The sequence below is a fragment of the Equus asinus genome, chromosome 1, assembly GCF_041296235.1.
Source record: "Equus asinus isolate D_3611 breed Donkey chromosome 1, EquAss-T2T_v2, whole genome shotgun sequence".
Taxonomy (NCBI): Eukaryota; Metazoa; Chordata; class Mammalia; order Perissodactyla; family Equidae; genus Equus; species Equus asinus.
The window spans coordinates 208,763,674-208,785,421 of NC_091790.1; the positions used below are offsets into that span (position 1 = coordinate 208,763,674).

General features: G+C 40.3%; 1 protein-coding gene across 2 annotated transcripts in view; it reads right to left on the reverse strand.

The window, feature by feature from the left end:
* Positions 1 to 21,748, reverse strand: part of ESYT2 (extended synaptotagmin 2) — a 91,296-nt gene that overhangs the window by 20,380 nt on the left and 49,168 nt on the right. The window contains exons 7-14 of one of the 2 annotated variants that reach the window (XM_014830484.3): positions 19,387 to 19,442; positions 14,790 to 14,910; positions 12,070 to 12,246; positions 10,594 to 10,676; positions 8,795 to 8,843; positions 7,575 to 7,664; positions 7,030 to 7,125; positions 1,364 to 1,426 (exon numbers count right to left, since the gene is read on the reverse strand). In XM_014830484.3, the coding sequence (XP_014685970.2) occupies positions 1,364 to 1,426; positions 7,030 to 7,125; positions 7,575 to 7,664; positions 8,795 to 8,843; positions 10,594 to 10,676; positions 12,070 to 12,246; positions 14,790 to 14,910; positions 19,387 to 19,442 (735 nt within the window). The remainder of the gene's footprint in view (positions 1 to 1,363; positions 1,427 to 7,029; positions 7,126 to 7,574; positions 7,665 to 8,794; positions 8,844 to 10,593; positions 10,677 to 12,069; positions 12,247 to 14,789; positions 14,911 to 19,386; positions 19,443 to 21,748) is intronic. The other variant, XM_044765649.2, reaches the window with a different exon arrangement.

A 21,748-nucleotide genomic window follows, 5' to 3' on the forward strand; every position in this document is an offset into this window, starting at 1 on the left:
TCAAAATGTATTAGCACAAGTAAGAGACACAAGGCATAATAAAAATAAAAATTTAAGTCAGACTGTCTTGAATTTAAATCTCAGCTCTTCACCACTTGATTAATGAGACCTACATATTTCATCTATTTGAACCTCAGTTTTCCTGTCTATAAAATGGGCACAATACCATTTCCAGAACCTAGTTGTTAGGTTTAAATGAGATAATGTAATAATGATTAAAATACACATATTATCCCTAGCTATCCTGAGCACTTTTACATGCATGATTTTATTTAATTTACTCAATACTCCAATAAAGAAGATTATATCACTTCCGTCCTATGAATAACAGAGAGGACTAAATATCTTGCTGTAGGTCACACTGGTGAACAGATCAAACCCAGACAGTCCGACTTCAGAGTCTTTGTTGTAACCATCATGTTCTGTTGCTCAATAACCTTCAAATATCAAAGAAGCAGGAGGAGAAGACTGTTGATATAAATCTGCCCAGTGTGCTGATGGGAACAGTTATTTCAATGACTGTGCTAGTTAGTACTCCAGAGGAGTAATTCACTGGTAGCCACAGGACAGGGTGCGGTAAGGGCTGAAGGCATATCACATCAAAGCAGACTCCATGAGTCTTCCTCACTTTTAAAATTTAACTGATTACAAACCATTCTTTATTCCTCTGGATGGAATTTTCTTAAAACAATTACATTAACCACCCCCACGCCCAAATATTTAAGCCTAAAATGATCAAAGCAATCAGATAAAAAATAATAAAACATTGTAAGTCATAGAAAACTTTTAACAATTTAGCCAGAAAATACATGTTCATGTCGTTTTAGGGAGTGGAGCTTAGTTTTCAATATACCTCATTTAATGAAATTTAAAGATTCTCAAAGATCTGTCACCCAAACCCAGCAGCACCAAAAGCCATGAGGTGACCCACTCAGAGACGGCCCTGATTCAGCATATTGGAAGAGGTGATTTTTAAATGGACGGCCACAGTGCACAAGGCATATCAGTCAATCATAACCTAAAAACTGGTTACCATTTTAAATAGAACCTCTATTTCACCATTTTCACAAATTCAAATCCAATTAAAATACAGATGATTTAAAGCCACCTTAGATATTGCTACCTAAGGCCAACAGGACAGAAGTCCAATTTATCATATTGGTACTTTACAAAATTTATCTTTAAAGCTGGTTTTCATTCTTCTCACTACTAATACTTGGTAACAAAAGCAGGCTCTCTCCAACTAGATAACTAATGACTATATCAGTCTGGAAGCAATTTGTTGATAAACCCATAAGGGTTAAAGCATCATCTCTTTCAATATGTTTTAATTAACTTTTCGAAGGGAAAACTATTAGTTTACCTTTAAAGCTTTCTGAACTGCAGCCTTCTTCAAGACATCAGGGTTAAATTCTAATGGGTTACTCTTTCAAGTCAGAAGAAAATGAATATACCAAGGGTTAATAAAACATGCAATGAGGAGTTTATGTAAGGTTAATGACATGAAATTTATGAGAACAAAAAATCTTTAAACGAAAACCAACAAGGATTACACAAAAACAGTAAAAATCATTTGTAAAATTCTTCTTTATGCCCAAGATTCTACCTTAGAATGAATCTTTAATCTATAAATAGTAAAACATATCTCCTTTGCCTCCATTGTTACTAGTCTTTTAGTCCCCAGCCCCTGTCTTTGGGATGTGAAAAATCCAAGAGTGACACTTTGGGAAGAGGTTCTATTTACTATCCCTTGCTTGAATAAACCCCTAAAGTATCAATTATAATTAAACTAAAGGTTTTATTTAAAGTATAATGAAGGGACCAAAGATGCCCAAATGGCTCTGAAGCCAAATCATATCCTGTAATACAGATGCTACTTTCCTTCCTCCTGAAATTTCCCTTCTTCATGCAAGACCACAGCAGAGATGGGGCCCTCTCTACTTTGTCCCCCATTCTTTTCCATGTACAAAATGCAGAGGCTGATTAGATCATCTCAAAAGTTTCTCCTGGCTTTAAAGTGCTATTATTATAGGTTTTAAGTCCTACTTCCATTGATTTTTAAAAATTCATTACTTTCTTTCCCTCAAAAAGGCAAGACTGAGTTGTACAAACTCCTTTGAGGACTAATGTTTAAGATTAAAGATTTTATCATTTTAATTGTAATTAACTTCAAACGACAAATTGAATTTTATTATTTTTTTTATGGAAAAGATTTTATAATGAATAAAGATGGAAGACAACCAGTCTCCCAGCCTTCCATGATCACGGCAGGCTGGGCCAGATGAGAAGATCAAACATCTGGTCAAATGAAATTGAGGCAATGTTAAAGCAGCCCTCAGCCCAGGCTGCCACTGAAGAGCCTGTGGAACTCTGAAAACACTGGACCCACCAGCTCCATCTCTGGGGCAGCCAAGACAGGGGAGGCTGGGAACCCTTGCCCTGAGGTGTGAGGACTGACAATATTCAGGTGTCATAAGAACCTTTCCTGAAGCTCACTTTGGATAGATACGACCTGTACTAACCGCACATATTATTCTAACATGCATCAATTAAAGCAAACAAGGAGAGAGGCCATGGTGTGGGGATACGGGTGCACGAGGAGCCAAGTGAGGTTGTGAAAGCTGCACAGGCCTGGGGGTGAGACAGACCAGATCATCCAGGGCGCTAGGTGGAGGCACAGTGTAAGGCCTCTGAACATGACTGCACCTTCCACCCTTGGGTATTCACCATAAACGGAGGCGGTAATAGCCACCTGTGCTTTTAAAATGAGAGCCAAGATAACTTTTATAAAGCTCCTAGCATCATCAACACCCATGGGTCTCATATTATACAGCTGGCATTTTTATGTATGAAATAGACATTAATAAAAACACCACTCATCTCAGATAAACTCCATATACAGCATTATGAACTCATAAACTTAATAAAATGATAGCAAATTCACTTTATACCAGGATGGAGTAGACAGGAGGGTCAAAAATGCGGACTCTAGGTGACACAGCTGAGTTCATATCCCAGCTCTGCTACTTACTAGCCGTGACCTTGGGTCTCTAATCCAGTCCCTCAGGCTCTCTGTGGTGTCTGTTTCCTTATCTGAGAAGTGATCAGGATGGTCTGAGACTAAATGAGGGAGACACGTACAGCCCTTAGAAAGTGCTCAGCGATAGCACGGTACGTTGTAAGCCTCAAGTTCTAAAGCTGGCCTGGAGGCAGAGCACACCCTCAGCATTCCTCTGAAATTCTGAGCAGGTAGAAGATCAGAGAGCAACACGCTGGCAGCCATGTAAAACTTTTACTAGAAACAGCAACAGTCTCAGCCTTTAGAGGAATGTGGAAAAGTACTGATCTAACTTCACAGTAAAAACAATAGGTAAAAAACAAAAAAGCCATTAATTTGTTCAAATTTATTTTACGGAACACTTTGTTGATGACTCTATGTGAATTATATAAAGCAGAGTATGTGGTTTTCTTTTCTTTTCTTTTTTTTTTTGCTGAGGACAATTGGCCCTGAGTTAACATCTGTTGTCAATCTTCTTTTTGTTTGAGGAAGATTGCTGCTGAGCTAACCTCTGTGCCCATCTTCCTCTATTTTATGTGAGATGCCACCACAGCATAGCTTGATGGGTGGTACATAGGGCTGCACCTGGAATCGAACTTGTGAACCCTTGGCTGCTGAGGCGGAGCGCATGAACTTAACCATATGCCACCGGACTGGCCCTAGAGTATGTGATTTTGATAATGCAGGAGGAAAGTTAGTTTTGATCACCCAGCAATGTCTTAGCTAAATATTACAAAGCGATTTAAAAAATCCTGACACAAGGTCAGAAATACTTTCTTTCAAAGAAGCAGTTACAGAACGGAAAAACTAACTTAGAAAAGCTGCTGGCAACAGACTACGAGTTTACGCAGCAGAGCCGCCTGCCACTCACAGCAGCTCACAACACAGTCTTCCACTAGGAAGACCCGGGACAGAAAACCACTTCACTAGCAAGTGGTGGAAAACAGCTGCAACATGCACTGCTGGCCTCATGCTTACTTTTAAACAGCTGCAAGTAAGGGGCGTGGGGGCCACGGTTATCGTTTACTGTCAGTGCAGCTCCGAACAGCTCTCCTAACTGTTCTTCCGAGTCTGGGCTTTCCTCATCTACTACTTGGGACAAAATACCTAGTCCCCAAGTTTTGCCCCCCTTCTTCTTTTTAGTAAGAATAGACTGAGAATGCATGTGGAAAGAGAAATGAAAACTCTTCAAAAATGCAAAGCGCTACCACTACGAGATTCAAGGGCTGAATGAACTGTACGAATCTCACTAGCTACTGAATTAAACCAATAGTTAGTCCGGAAAGGGTGACTTTCTAGACTAATGACTAAGCTATCGGCGGCTTTCTCTGACCCCAAAGCAAGTAAAAACAACTATCTGCCAAAAACAATATGAGGAGTCAAGGTGCCAGAGCAAGCCCCCAGGGAGATGGGTAGAATGAGACCAAAATCAGCTTCCCAAAGAGAGATCAGAAATGCTCCATTATCCACTCCAGGAAATTCTTTAAGTTCCTTAAAAGAAGCTGGATCATACACTCTATTTTCTCCCTTAGGGGCTCTGGTTAAACAGTGAGGGAGAAGGCACGTTTTCAGGGTAACAGGTGAATTTATGTCTTCACCGACTGTCCCCATGGGCACAGCTGGGACTTTAGGGAAAGCCAAGTTCTGGCACTTCTGTGTTTGGTCAGGAGGAGAAAGTAGATTTAAGGAAACTTTTTGAAAACTTGCAAAGAAATCTTCACATCTCACACTGAGATGAACCACAAGGAAATCAATTGTAATCATTACAGCTTCATTTTTTCCTCACAAAAATTTTTATTTTTATTTTTTTATGGGCCAGTAGCAGTTTAGGAAGCTAGAGCTTCTTCGTGACTCATCAGGTCTGTTCATCTCATCATCAGATGCAGTCACCAACGTTAGTTACAGCAGTGTTACATTTTACAAAACAAGCACAGAGGAAACACACACAGTAACTGAAGTCATGCAAGGAAATTAAAGCAGCATGCGACGTCATTCCACCACGGAGTAGACGGCATTAGAGGGTCCAGTCCACATTCTAGCAGTCTCCATTAAAATAAAGGAAGAAAGAACACTGGAGAACTCACAAATAGTGCTCTATAGACTGAGGTAGTATTTTCACAAAACACTAGTCCCGACGCTCGCCTCTCTTTTAAGTAGCCACACCCAAAGTTTCCCTCGTAGATACTCTTAGGAAAGTAGAAATGGGAGGAGAAAGCAAAGAATGGTGGATTGTGGTCAATGAATGCACAGGCAGCACTAATAAACAGGAGTGCAAAGGCAGAGTCAAAGAATCCCGCAGAAACGCAGGGGGCCGACACGCGAGCGCCCCTCAAACACACCCGCAGGGCAGCAGTTTCGCAAAGATGCTTTGCCTCTGACGGCCAGAGCATACTTCATGCACAAGGTGCGCTTTTAATAGAAGGTTAATAAATTCACTTTTCTTTTCTTTTGCTTACGTGACGTTATTCAAATTTCAATTTAATGTGACAAAACAGTTCTAAAGAGAGGCCTACTCCTTCTTGCCAATTCACCAACACTATTTTCTATCTCCTAAAATATACAACAAATTCACTGTCATCAGGCATGACTTTATAACAAACATTATCACGGTTAAAAACAGAAAGTTCTACCACACAAGAAATACTCTAGAAACGTTAAGTAATGAAACAACTTCCCCCAAATGGAAATTATAACAGATAGAGTCATAGACTTCAGATTGGAAGACCGGCCAAAAGGTTAAGGTAATACTTTACGAGAAACTAAGAAGTTAAGAAGTTAAAATCAGTCAAGAAACTTTTACTGAAAGAAAGAGTACAATTATATATAATTTACACAAACAGTTCAATTGCATCTTCCCAGTGTGAAAAAAATAGATGATCAATCAGACTTCAATTGTTAAAAACTTTAAATAAAATGTACAGTTGACATGAGAATGCGTATTTCATGAGGTGAAGGAAACAGTCCAGAATCCCAGCAGACTCTCAGATGCATCACCGTAAAGGGCTGAGTGAGTGCTCTGTGCCCACCTGTCTGTCTCCACCAAGTGAATCCCCACAGGGAGGGTATCTACAAAGGCACTTGGATGAAGGTGCATTCACTACAATCTAAGGAGGAAAACACCCTGTAGTTGGGGGCAGTAGTCTTTCCTTCAACAAAATTGGCCTTTGATACAATAAATAAAGCAAGAATCACCATCTACTGAACAACTGAATGGGCACTCAAAAAAAATTATCAAAACAACATAACGTTTATAATGACCACATTATCCTAAATAGTGGGGTTAGGTATGGTGGTGGAGGATCCCACCAGGCCTTACGTGACTGAAGCGGCATGATTTTCCTTCTCCAAGGTGACAGTCGTTATCTATAAAAACTGTACTGTATAGTTTTTTCTAAGAGCAAAACAATTGTGAGGCAAATGAGTAGCAGCACATGCCCGGGCTGTAGAAGCAGTGTGCGTGACAGATCACCAGGGGCAGTGTGTGTATCTTTTGTGCTGTGCCCGCATGTCCTGAGCACCCTCCTCCTCTCACCGCTGCCTGGCCTGTCATCCTGCCATGCCACAGTCAGGATGAACTCTGGGTTGTCATCAGAGCTGCTTCATTTTATTCCCGTGCCAAACAGAGATAATTTCCATCTTTAGGTAACTAAATTTTAATAATTAGTGATTTCCTACAGAATAACTTCTTCCCTAAAAACTAGGCATATTCTTTTCCTATGTGTTGGAGATTTCTTCATAAAACAAGTCAGCGTAAAGATCATTCTGAACACCCTGGATAAATCAGGAAGATGTGTAAAGAGAAAATTACACTCTGAAGCAAATACACACTTATCCATCTCCACTGCTGCTCTCTCAGGCTGGAGGGAAGTGAAAATAACAGCAACAAGAACAGGTGACTCAGCATGGCTGAACACAGCAAGATCCACTCCCAGGGAATGAGCACTTGAATGAGTTCCCATGGCGTTACCTACCGGAAGGTTCCTCGCTGAATCCAAATACAAGATCAGCAATGAAGAGGAAAGACCATCATTGGCCTGGTCTTTGTCAGCTCTGATGTCTGTTAGCACCTACAAGGAAAGGAAAAGAAGCCTCAACAGGCCTGTTTCCACAAGATGTTAGACTATTTCTACCTGAGTATGTCTATAATGCTCAAAAAAATAAGTAGAGAAATAAACCATCTAATATATGCAATACAGAGAGAAAACAATAAATATCTTTTAAATGACAAGAATCTAAACAAATCAATTAAATGAAGCACTCAGGTGATCTGTGGCTCTCCAGATCCCTGTACTATATGAAGCACACAATTTTAATATCTTGTAAAACAGGTGTGAATGAACTGTAAATCTCTCTTAAAAATATCCCATTATCTTTAATTTATCCCTGATACTACTGTAGTGACTTACAGCACAACAGTCAAAATTATTGCTGTAATTTCTTTTTAAACTGAGTAGCAACACAACTTAAAGATATGAATCTCAGCCTGTTGGTCATCACAGGAAAACCTTTGCAGCACCTTATCAAGGTTTGAGGCGTTTGGCATTAACGTGAGCCACTCCAGTTTCAAGTGCAGCTTTCCTTTGGGGACCTCGTCTAGGGTGAACCACTGAAGAGAAAACGCACAAGTTCAGCAAAAGTTCTCCTGAATCAAAATTCAAATTAAACAGTCTCTACAAATGTCACAAGGTGCTCTCTGAGGGATAAACAGTTCTCAGTTAACGTTGAAGGACTGAATCCTGCCATGTTCAGCTCTATGGAACTTGCACAGCACTGCCTACTGGCTGGAGACCATTCTAAATGCTTTACATACACTTACTCATTGAATCCTGACAAAAGCCCTGTGCAGTAAATACAATTTTCATCTTTAATTTACATGCAAAGATTCATGTCTTCCAGTACCATCCAGTACTATCAGGCTTCTAAGTATGAATTTTAACAGAACTTATGGGCCAAGAGATAATATAACATGGATCCTAAATACTGAATTTCAATATCCAACAAGTTAATATGTTTGTTTTTATTCATCACGATATACTAATTAACAAAATAGTATACAGTTGTTTCATCTTAAAAACCACAAAGTAACTAATCAAAGATGGCCCCCAAATACTCAATGTTAAGAAGAGAGTGCCACAAATGCAGGGTTTTATTCTCAGCACCTGGCACACAACAGGTACGCAAATATGTATTGAAGCAATGCTGTCTGCTTGGGAAGGAAAACACCTTACTTTGTAAGCAGCATATCTCAACATTGATTTGGTTATGCTTTACTTATCTTTTAGAAGCCACCACAAACTTTTCCTTTTTTCATACTTTTTACTCTGATAGCAATATCCTGTTTGTGGTAGCATCTGCTTGCTGTCAATTCCCACTGCCTGACAGATATCTTTCATGTGACATCTTCTCATCACCTGCTCTGTGCTAGCTCTGCTCATTAACCCCAGCTATCTTTAAAATGCCCATTATCAGGGAGCTTCTCCCAGGCCCCTGCCCTGACTCCGAAAGAGAGCACACAGTAGCCTGAAAGACAGTCAGATTGTGTTTGTATTCTTATGAACTTCTAGCACATGGTAGGTACGAAACACATACTATCTGATTTGGCTCTCAAACTTACTTCTTTTTCTTTGCTATTACTAAAAGGCCATGTTCTCGATATTTGTGAGCATCATGCAGTGGGTGGCAGCAGGTGACTTAGTTGATGCTTATTAAGTGGAACAATATGCAAAGAAAACTTACTTCATCTAAAAGGCGCTCCTTTTCAACTTCAATAAGATCAATCATAAGACTATAGAAATAATAATACAACAACTTTAGAACATAAAAACACACTCCTTATAATTGAAATAACCTTAAACATTTGTCTAGGAAAAAGTACTCCAGAAATGTAACAAAATGCTACACAGTTTATCAATAAACAGACTTCTTCCAAAAGCTCCCTCAAACTCACACCCAAGAGTGTGAAGAGAGGGTGAGGAGAAGAGCAGGGCTGAGTTCCTGGGAGGCTGAAGCACTCAGTTTGGCAAAGTTGAGGTGAGAGCTGTAAAGCAGCTGGTCTTCCCCACCATGTGGCCATTTACAATGTGCCAAGAATGTTCAGGAATACTCAGCCGTCTTGTTTGGCACGCTCTCCCTCAGCGTTGCCACCCACCACTACGGATCACATGCTGAATTAGGCCTTTGCCACCATCCCAACTCTGCTCCTCAGCTCTGGGCCAGGCGGACCTGGAGCTCCCCAGACACCTCTTGCTCAGCATGTCTGAGACAGCCCGTTCCATTTCCCCTAAATAGTCCCGCTCTATTGCAAAGAATGGACCCCCCAGCCTTGAAGCCAGAGGTGACTAAGATAGGATGTTACAAACCTATTTTTTCTTGCAGCCACTCCCTCACCTCTACCCCTACAATCTTTGTCTCAGGTTAGACCCTCACATCTCTTTTCTGGTATATTACAATAGTCTCCTAATGGTCTGCCAGACTCCAGGCTCAATCCCTGATAATCTAATCCACACAGTGGATTTACTAGAAGGCAAATTTGATCCCCTCACGACCCCACTTAAAATCTTTCCATTGCTCCTCGTTAAACTGTCTCATGAATAAGTCACAGCACAACATATAGGCCATTCTTGATGAGGCCAAATCTGCCCAATGTCATCTAATCCCTATATCTTTTTTGCCACAAGAAATTCAGTTAAATAAAGATTAGGCTAAAGTGTATTTTTTTTTAGGAAGATTAGCCCTGAGCTAACACCTGCTGCCAAGCCTCCTCTTTTTGCTGAGGAAGACTGGCCCCAAACTAACATCCGTGCCCATCTTCCTCTACTTTATATGTGGGATGCCTGCCACAGCATGGCTTGCCAAGCGGTGCCATGTCCGTACCAGGGATCCGAACTGGTGAACCCCGGGCCGCCAAAGCAGAATGTGCGCACTTAACCGCAGCGCCACCGGGCCGGCCCCCCAAAGTGTATTTTTTAAAAGCTCATTTTTTTCAGCTGCACTGACTGTTCAATTGAAGTAAACAAATCAATATTTATTTTCCCAATGTGCAGGCACAATGTAAATTACTACTTCCCCCCTGAAAAATAACCCAACAAATTGAAAAAGTTAAAAAACCCATTTCTACAATGCAGAGGAAAGCTGTCCGCATGGTATGAAGGCTGGAAAGCTATGCTGGCATCTAGGGCCGCACACCCCATGTGGCCACTGAGCACTTAACATGCGGCAAGCACACTAGGAAAGTGAATTTTAAATTTTGTTTAACTTTAATCAATTTAATTTAAACAGCATTTAAATAATTTAAATGTGGCTAGTGGCTGCTGTGACAGACACAGATCTAGAAGCTTTCCTTCTCTTACTTAAATGTGAAACTTTTTAGGAATAAAACCTGTTTTAAGATGTCTAAGGTGAAACAAATATTATACCTAAGAGCCATTTAAAAATACATATAACATGTACATAAATCTATTTTTTAAATTATAGTTTTAAGAGTAATTATTAAAAAAAGCAATCCTATGGTCTCCTTACAGTCATGAAGGATTTACCTTCCCAGAAAGTCATCCTTGTCTGGGTCTTCATCAAAAAGCTCAATCTCTAATTCCTGTCCAGGGTGTTCATAGACTAAAGCCTGAAAAATTAATGATTAGTAGTTATTTTACATTTTTACTAATATTGTCACCTATTGAGTATAATGATCATACTCAATAATCAATAGTAAATATCACCATATGCTGTACTTTCTCCAGTGGTAAACAGTTGTAAAGCACTTATATTTCCTGTCAAACCACACACGCTTCTCAATGACTGGGATATCATTCTGAAATATTTGCCTACATGGTAACAGTCCACTGTGTTTCTTTTCAGTTATCTGGGATTACATCTCAATGGGTGAAGTTCAATTGCTCCAGAACGAGGTCACAGGACAGAACTCATAAACCTGGTACAGGCTTGGGACATCTTTCTTGTCCTGAAGTGGCTCTGTTCAGATGCCATCCTTGGGAGAACCACAAGTGATCCACTTACCAGCACTCAGAGATTAAGAGATATGGCAATAATCGGAAGGGAAGGATGGGAAGCTGGTGGAATATAAACTGTACTACTGTTCTGAAGAACAATTTTGCAAAAACGTATCAGTCCTTTCAAAAACACGTAACTTTTGATGCAGCAATTCTACTTTGAGGAGCTTTACTGGGGAAAACTTGGCCACATGAAGGAAAATACATTCACACTGGAACAGCAACGGTTATAATGCTGATCTTGTTGGGTAAAGGAATGATAGTATCTATTCAATGAATGGCTATTATAAATAAATGTCCATTTATTGACATGTAGAGATGTCCATATGTACTAAATTAAAATTTACCAAACTATAATTAATCTCATTTTTGTATAGTTTACGTGTGTTAACTACACACAACATTTTTCACACTATGAAAAATATTTGGCCAATTATTTACTATGATTGCTTTCTGTAATTCAGGTTTAAAATTTTATGTGCTGGTATGACAAGAATGTTGTGAGGCAGGGATAGAAGGTATGACACTTTTTAAAGATGGGAAATTAAAGCAAAAAGGACTTCAACTGAGGCCTAGTCCGACTGCATTCCCGCGTGACAGGAGTGGAATGAGAGTGTGGGGCCCAGTCGACTCAACTGGACACCCCTTACCTTGCACTCCCATGTTACAGGAGAGGAATCAGAGGGTGGGGGCCCAGTCAACACGACTGGATACACCTTACCTCACACTCCCGCATGACAGGAGTGGAATTACAGAGTGGGGCCCAGTCAACACGACTGGACACACCTTACCTTGCACTCCCATGTGACAGGAGTGGAATCAGAGGGTGGGGGCCCAGTCAACAAGACTGGATACACCTTACCTCGCACTCCCACGTGACAGGAGTGGAATTAGAGAGTGGGGCTCAGTCGATACGACTGGACACACCTTACCTCACACTGCCACGTGACAGGAGTGGAATTAAAGAGTGTGGGCGCCCAGTTGACATGACTGGGCACACCTTACCTCGTATACCTCGTTCCACTTTGGACTGAGGTTCTCTTTGATGACCTTGCTTTGGAAGATTTGGTTGCCAACTCGAATTACTCCATAGGGGTCTGACTTTCCTTTGACAAGTCCCTTCAGATAAGTATCTTTCCCCTGAAGATCCTGAGCTTCAATAAAATGGATCCTTAGAACACCCTGAAAAGGAGAACATACATGAAGACTGTTCATGGGTTCCTGTGACAGACACGGAGGGATGGCTGTGTGCTGCCCCTCCTAAAAATAAGGTGCAGAGGGAACAAAACAAAGACCCTCTTCTCATGCAGCAAAGAAGAAAGTGACCATGGAGCACATCTGAGGCCATGCTAAGGAAACACGGAAGCAGGGCAAGAGGACAGCATCCAAGGGGCACTGCTTAGACCGGAGACCAGAGGTGGGAAGAGAGCAAGGCATGAGCCACTGACCCCTCCAGAGACTTCTCCTGGCAGAGATTGCAGAGCAACCTGGGGCTCCAGGAGCCCAAGGAGCCAGGCTCTGGCGAGTGGAGGTCAGATTACACAGGGCCTCGTGGGTCACCAAACAATCTTGTTTTGCTACTACAGTGAGTGATAACTAACATTACAGGAGGTATCAGACCCGTTAATAAGCCCTTGATATGCAATGATTACTTCATTTAATTGTTAGAACAATCCTAGGAAATACTGTCATTAAAATTATTTTATAGATAGGAAAAAACCTTGAAATACCTACTACTGATAGACTTTAAATACAGTTCTCTTTTCCCAGAATGTTGTTTAATTGATAAAATAAAAATATTCACTCCTATTTCTTTCAAAGCAAACAAAGGTGGCTAAGTTACCTTTCGGTAGGGTGGCATTCTCCCCCATAACCTTTTTAAAAAATTACTGTGCGACATTCCTAACCCAATCAGCATACGAAGATAGGCATTTTTACAGAAAAATACACTTTTAAAAACTCAAACAAAATTTCCTGTTTACAATTTCATGTCTAAAGTTTAGATAATCTGGCAACATATTTAAGCATCATCCATTATTAACCACCACATGGTTAAGTAAGACTGGATCTGGGAAGGCTGAGACGCTCACCCGCACTCAAGAATAAAAAGCCTAAGTGGCAAAGGAGCACGAGGATTTCTGCATGGAAAGGAATTCCTGCATTTTCAGAGATGAAGATCAGCAGACAAGGAAAAAGACATCCTTTTCTCATATGTAGTGCTTCACTAAACCTGCTAAATGCCAACAATATAACTGGGCGTCAATTAAATGGAGTGCTGTTACTTTTAAAAAATACAGTTATGCGTCTCCTGACGAAGGGGATACACTCTGAGAAAAGTGTCGTCAGAAGATGTCAGGGTTGTGCTAACATCACAGTACAGTCTACCACACAGCTAGGTCACATGGTACCAATCCTATGAGATCACCATTTACATGCAGTCCCTGACTGTCTAAGAATGCTCAAACACATTTACTGATTTGTGCACTCATACTGGGATCTAAATTTTTGTTGTTGTTGTTAATGATTGGCACCTGAGCTAACATCTGTTGTCCCCAAGGCCCTCCAGTACAGAGTTGTATATTCTAGTTGTAGGTCCTTCTGGTGGTGCTGTGTGGGACGCTGCCTCAGCATGGCCTGATGAGCAGTGCCATGTCCGCACTCAGGATCTGAAACAGCGAAACCCTGGGCAGCCGAAGTGGAGGACGTGAACTTAAACCACTCGGCCCCAGGGCCAGCCCCTGGGATCTAATTTAACTAGAGAAAGTATCAGGCCTCAGGGAAAAGTTGTCTACTTCGACTTCAGGAAACAAACTAAAAATACCACCACTCCCACTGAATAGGACCAACTCAACACTTTTGTTTTGGTTACTGAACTGTAACCTATCCTGTGTGCATCAGTGTCATGCTCACTACAGACAGAGTCCAAAGTCAGACAAGACTAGAGGGATGTGGGTCAAGTACAGAGTGGGAAAAGCTCTCATATACCTGTGAGGGGCTGTCTACCCCAAGTACCTCCTTCGCTACCCTGTCCTTGACTGGCCAGTTCTCATAGTCTTTAGTCGAGTTTACTTATTTACTCGAATGAAGGTGATTCCAGTATCTGTGACCCAACTCTGTGTGACAGGTATCACCTCCAATTTACAGATGAAGAAACTGAGGCCCAGACGTGCCAATTAATATGTCCAGAAGTGGAGCTGTGGCTCAACCCCAGGCTGTGGCTCAGATACAGCCCCGTCCCTTCCTCCCACCCAGGGTAACTGTAGTACCAGCATGGCTTCTGCCACGCTGCTCATTAAACGACTCCAGAGATAAGCATATTCTCACATCTGAGAGAAAACCTGCACCAGTCCTTAGACAAAGTCCCCATTGCTTAGACTAAGCAGTCACATTTTGATAGCACAAGTAACATGTGCTTTGTGATAACTAAATTATCACAGTGTCCTTTATGACTTGCAATAGCATGTGCAGAATTAAATCTCTATTAGCACCTTTGAGGTTCACAGCTGAGGTTTAAGAACTGATCTGAAGTCTTTGTGAAAGCTTTCAGGTCAGACACTCATTAGCCAACCTCTTAAGGAGTGTGGCAGGAGAAACTACCTTTACTGCATCAAGATCCATGTGGCAAGGTCACCGTTAGGAGAAATACAAGAAGTTACAACACCCAGTGTGTGCGAAGGTCCTCCATATCTACTTGTAAGGGCTGAGGGCGGCTAAGACATGCTTACCTTTGGTATAGGAAACCGCAGCTGAGCTATTTGAATTTCACTGACAAGAGGAACGGTGATTCGATTGGGAAGCACCAGATAATTTGATATTATATCCAAAATGATAGTATCTGATAAACCACTGTGAGGTAAGAGGTAAAAAGAACAAACCAACTATCAGACACATCAATGCTAGTTGTCGCTTTAACAGTAAACTCACCACAAACACAACACAACATCCCATTTACAGGGTTGGAGTTGTCTAATTTCTCCAACACAATATTTAAAACCAGCAGTTCAACGCTTTAGCTACAATACTGCTATGGTGACTATTATGTAGCATTTATTCTGAGAACACAAGGCAACATTCTGGCGACATTTCATAATGTCCTAAATAACATTTCATACATTCCTATGTAACATTATCATTGATTTAATAATGACTAACTTACATTTTATTAACTTTCTTTTTTAATATGCAATATTTCAAATATCCATAAAAGTCCAGAGAATACTCTAACAAACAGCCATTTACTCATTCCATGTTTATTACATTAAATTTCTCTCTTGTTATATATGCATGGGTACATATGCATTATATTCCCCCCAATGAGGTAAAAGAAGTTTACTTTCAGCTTATTCTCTCTTCACTTTATTTGGGTACTGAATACTGTAATAATTTTGAAATACTATATACCACTACACAGAACTCAGTAATAAGAATAAAATTGTGGAGGATAAAGAAACACAAATGTACTTTTAATATATATTTTTTGCCTATTCTTTGGGGTAAATGTGAGAATTAAGTAACAGGTATGTGACAACACTTCTGAAAGCATACATAAATGAAGTTTCATTGCTATAGAAGACACCTTTAAGCAGAAGTGCAAAGTTTTAAAAGAATTCTACTTCTTGCCAGTACTTCTCAGACGTTAAAATTATTAACATACATGAAGTAACTGTACATATAAAAATATCCACTGGGACAGCACTATCGTTCAATGAGTAGTAACTGAGCATTCACTGTAAGTTGGGTGTCCAAATGCAACGACAAGATATGGGACCTGACCTCAGAACCTGGGGGAAAAAAAAGAAAAACCCAACTCCACAGACAACACTACTTTACTTGTGAATAGGTCAGTTAATTAGATGTTAATGCTCCAAAGAGACTCAGAGGGTTTAAGCTGGCAGACAGTGGATATATGTTCATAAAGTAGAGGTATGAGGTGGTCCTTCAAAGCTTCAATATCAAGCACATTCTTACTTTCAGCATTTTCCACCCAAAATACCAGTTTTATTTGTATAGAAAAATCTGTTGAAACAGGAATCCCCTCACCGAGGACATAAATGTTTTCAAGAATCCCTTAGCTGCAATGGTGGTAGGTCAATGGCCTTGCCACTCACCTTCACACCATGCAGGCTCTGGCTCGACACCTACAAACCAGCAGAAGGCCCACCCGGGTGCCCCCCACACTCGCCTTTCATCCTGTCACACATTCAGCCTCCTCCTGACTTGTCATGGCTGCAGCTGCTCCCGAGCACTCACTGGAGCCTCCCCACTTAGCTGGCCACCCTGCTTGTCCTGACTGCTGCCGCGGTCTCATCACACAGGAGCGGCTTCCTACTGCGGCTGATCCTCTCTGTGCTTCGGAACACCATCCCTATTCATCATGTTAGCTCTGGTTCTGTCATAATTCTCATCTCTTCTTACACCTTCAACACTCAGTTTAGGGCTCTTCAGTGGAAAATAGTAGGGATAGCTGAAATTTATGGTAAACTGAAGTAATTCAGGCATTATTGCCACTTTATAATACCTTGAGTTCTGTTTTCTAACCACCAAATACAGCATGTAGATGTTCATTTTATAAAGCTAGGGGCAAGATTTCATGTTAGGTTCAAAATTATTGAATATTTACTTTTATAACATAAGGCTTGCCATAGCTTTCACTCGAAGAAAGTCTCTGAGTGAAAAATAGTACCCTAAATTTTATGTTAAGTATGTATGTATATATTACATAAAATTTATATAAATATAAAATGTCAATTTTATAAAATTTACATAATTAAATATAAATTATGTCATATAAAATACATAATTTCATTTAAAACGGATATTTTTACATATCCCTTTTATGCCATAGCCTTGTTTTTGAGTGGTGTGTGTATTTTTCCCTCTATATTTCTAAAATATACACAAGTGTATATATATATTTTTTTTGAGGTAACACTGGTTTATAACATTATATAAATTTCAGGTGTACATCATTATATTTAGACTTCTGTATACACTACATCATGTTCACCACCAAAAGTCTAGTTTCCATCTGTCACTGTATAAACGTCCCTTTTTACTCCTTTTGCCCCCCTCACCTCCCTTGCCCTCTGTATCTATGTTTGTTTGCTGTTGTTTATATGAGTATATGTTTTTAATGATATATATAATTCTATATATGTCGAATATATATTTTATATATTATGTATATAAAATCTATATATAAAACAATAGCTAGAAGCTATTACTATATAAAAAGAATCTGCCTACATACAAACATCATTAAATAGAATGGAGCTACATACGTATGTGTATGCATGTATGTATGTTATCTCCATGTGTTTATGCATATGTGTATGTGTGTATCTCCGTTTTATAAATGACTTGGGCTGACTTCCTGAGCTGCAGGCTTGCTGAGGGCAGAACATGCCCTCTGGCTCACCCTTTAAGGGTGCTAACACAACGCTATTTACAGAGGAGACTTCCACAACCCTATGTCTATTTCAGTCCTCCCATGATATTAAAGGGAGGAATGTAGAACAAATACTTTTTCTTACCCTAAATGACAACAGAGATTTGTCCAGTATCCATTCCCCCTACTTCTGTGAAAGTTCTTCCTTTGGGGGACCCCCATTCACTGGGGTTTGTTCAAGCATTTCTCTGCCTTCTCAAGTGGTGAGCATAAGACCCAAACCTGATCATCAGAATCACAGGAATTTGTCCAGGATGGGTGGACAACCAGAATTCAACCCTCGAACTTCTGCTGGAACTAGTGGAAACGGTTCTTTTTTGACTAAGGTTGCTAAGCTTACAGAAGAGAAGCTAGAAACTGCTAGTTCATAGCAAAACCCTGCCTGAAAACAAAGCCACACAGAGAAAAGCAGAGCCAAGAGCTGGACAGTCATTTAACACCAACACCTGTCTGTGTCTGAAGTCACCCAGTGACAGGAGGCAGGAGTGAGCCACTGGACTGTGAGCTCCATGAGAGTGGGTGTGTGGCTGTTGTGTTCACAGTCGCACCCCAGCACTAAGAACTGTCCCGGCTCATAGCAGGCAATCAATACCTATCTGTTGGATGAATGAATAAACTGTCTTTAAAAAACAGTATTTATTTACTCACTTATTTAAGACCACTTGAGTTGCGTTTGTTGTTTGCAACCAAGAACTCTAATGAACACTTTAACAAATCTTTTTTTAAATTGTCCTTTCTTTCCAAAGATCTTTTAAAGATAACAGTATTTTTCTATATCCAGTAAACCACAGTACCTAAGAAAGACTTTTATTATTATGAACATGCCTTAATTTATTAAAGTCCTAATTTTTCCCTGATAATGAAACAAAGTTCTTTCTAATGGCCATTTCAGGGGCATAAACAAATACATAGGAATAGGAAAAACAGACCGAAACGAAGGCTTTCATAATTTAATTTCTAAGCTATTTTAGGGGAAAAAAAAATTCACAAATTAGCAAAGTACCCACTAGAAACATATGTAACTTTAACCAGTAAGCAGTTATATTTTAACCTTTGAATACAATAGTAAAACCAGCAAAAGCAGGTTTTGAGGCTGTAGTCTCAGACTGACGCTTGGAAGTGACTCAGGTTTTCCACAGTCACCATCCACCATGTGAGGGGGATTGTGACACAAGTAGGAAGATCTCACTTCTCTCACAGTAGGAATGCGCTCTAATGTTTTCATATGCTTATTGTGGGAAACCGTGCTCACGTTTTAGATACTAGATTGGTCCAGGGGAATGAAGGACTCCCCTCATGTGCTGCAGGGACTTCGGGCTTCTCACCTTGCCCACCCAGACTCCTGGAGCCATCCCACACATTCTTAGGCCCAGAACTGGCATCCACCCTCCAAGGAGGAGTGGCTACAGGCACAAAAGGCAGAAGGGGGAGGGGGTAGCAAAACTTGAAAAGAACCCAGAGAGGGCTAGTTTCAAAACATATATTCGCTTTTCAAGCTTATTTTTCTGGAAAAATAATAAATACCAAATTTAAAAATTAATTTAGATACTAAAAGGCTGTTACTTTTCTAAAATAACAAAACTCAAAACACGCCTCATGTTGAATGAAAGTAAAATGAAAGGTGAGTGACTCAGTCTAAAGTCCTAAAACCACTCTACTCTAGCTCATTTGGATCCCAGCAGTCTCAGGCAGGTTATGAGAACAGAGCCCACGACAGTCTCTCCATTCGAGTCTCATATGAGAGCCTGCTGGGAAGGCACAGATTCCGCCTGGTAGAGACAGGCCTTAACAGTTCTGTGTAGTTTTCATAACAGTGTAAATGCACATTACAACACCATCAACAAGCTGACCATAGGACATGACATAATACTTACTTCAGTCCAGGGATATCAAGAAGATTAGTCAGTCCTGTCCAGTTAATTTCTACAAGCTGTGTTAAAAAAAGGGCAAAAACACAAAGTATCAAAATTACTTCCAATTATCAAATCAGATCATACAGGTTTGTTTCTTTATAAACAAAATGGGTCAGTACATAACACTGCCCCACACCTTGTATTTCACTTTGTAAAAATCAAGGTCATCGTCCTGTGCTGGCATTTAGACACCCACCTCTGTTTTTGCTTTGTTTTTTGTAATGTCATAGTTTTCACCAGTAAAATCATATAATAATTTACATACCCATCCTCCTATTGATGGCCACTTGGAATATTTATAATTTCTCTTTTATTATAAGTAATGATTCAGTAAATATCTTTTTACATGCCATGTCTTGGTATGCACATGCAGACCAGTATTCAAAAAGTAGAAGTTATGGTCGAAGATAAACGTTCACTTTTTATGTTGATAGATACCACCTAATTGCTCTAAAAAAATACTGTACCAATTTATATCCCACCAAAAGTGCATGAAAATGTTCGTTCTTTATACCTTCACCAAATATAGATATTAAAAATCAGTTCATCTGGCAGTTAAAAAATGGTATTTTATCAGTTTCAATTTGTATTTTCCTGACATTAGTGAACATGTTCCACCCACTCATTCAACATTTATAATTTTTTTTGTTCATTTTTTCAGTGGGTATTTATCTTAGAATAATTCTTAAATAGTTGGCTAAGATTCCATTAAGTGGATGTGGACGGGTAAAAACCATTGATTAGAAACCCTGTTTTCCTATCAAAATGCATATTACACATAACAAAATTACCTGTGCATTATATTTGTAGAATAAATGCTAGGAGAAATTGCATGATCTCAATAACCTATATAGCAACCGCTCAAATCTCTTTGAGAGGTAGATGGTTTATAAATAAATATGAATTAGAAGAGTCAAGATCCTTTTAGGTAGACCACAACTAAAAAGCAACAATTTAAAAAAGTCCCAAAAGAGCAAGACTTTTTGGTCTAAGAGAAATGAGACATAAATTTGCATTGCAAATATCAATAGGCCCTTTAAAAGAACAGGCCTAGAAGCAATGACAACCCAGGGGCAATCAGCACTCCCTAGCACCCTGACTATGATCTCTAAACACATTTTTCACTCAAAGTAACCAGGGATTTTGAAGAAACAGCTGATTCCAGGCCTGGGGCAAAAACTATTAAGATGAGCCTGGGGGATCTTGTTGAATCAGAAAGCTTAAGGAAACACTCAAAGATTAATGAGAGGCCCTGTCAAAGGGCAGGTCACCTGGAAGGGACTCAAAGATTATGGAACTCTTCAAGGATAGAGGGCTGGCTCAGATGATTCTTGTCAAAATGATGCAATACATTTAAATGCTACCCAAGGTCAAAGAAAGAAAACACCAGGGAGGCAAAGGCAGAATTTTTGGAAGGACAGGACTCAGCTGGGCTTGAAAAGAGGAGATCTGAATGTAAGAAAGAAGGCTCCAGGAGAAGGGGGCCCACGTCTAAGGCCCTGACACAGGAGCTGGCATGTCTCTGAGCACAGGGGAGGCTGGGGACCAGGAAGCAACGAGAGTGGATAGAGCAGGAGGCAGCAAGAGAGAAAAAAAAGTGTGACTGTGAAAACGAGTATGAGTGAGTGAGAATGTGTGAATGTGAGGATGAGTATGAAGGTGTGAGGGAATGAGCGTGAGAGAACAAGTGTGTGTGAGAATGAGTGTGAGTGAATGTGAGAATGTGTATGAGAACAAGTGTGTATGTGTGAGAGTAAGTGAATGTATGACCACAAGTGTGTAAAGTGTGTGAGTGTGAGAATGCGTATGAGTGAGAGAATGAGCGTGTGTGTGTGTGAGAGAGAGGTGTGAAAACTCAGTCTGCAAAGTCTGCACAGGGACACAGGGAGGAACACCTGAGAAGGGAAAGGATAAGCCACAGCTTTGGAAAAGCCACTAAAGTTAGTACCGCTCACGCCCCCCTCAACCACCCCATCTGGATGACTAAAGTCTCTGCTAGTGAAAGGTGTCCAGAGGACAGGAAATCACCTCTGTGGGCTGCTACAGCTCTTCTATAAGAAACGGAAGGAGTAATGTGGTCACCTTTCAAGTGGGCTGTGAACATATCCATGCATTTCATGAAAACCACAGACATGCCCTTCTCTCTGCGTTTCCATAATGCACTGTGTGATGGATGTAGTAAAATTTATAGTTCAACAACAGCAACTGTTTATACCAGCACTTGCTACATGCTGGGTATCCTAAGTGCATTAAGTTCCATGGGTACAGAATATAATCACCTGGGAGGTCTGGTAAAAATACAGACTTGTGGCTCCCACCCTTT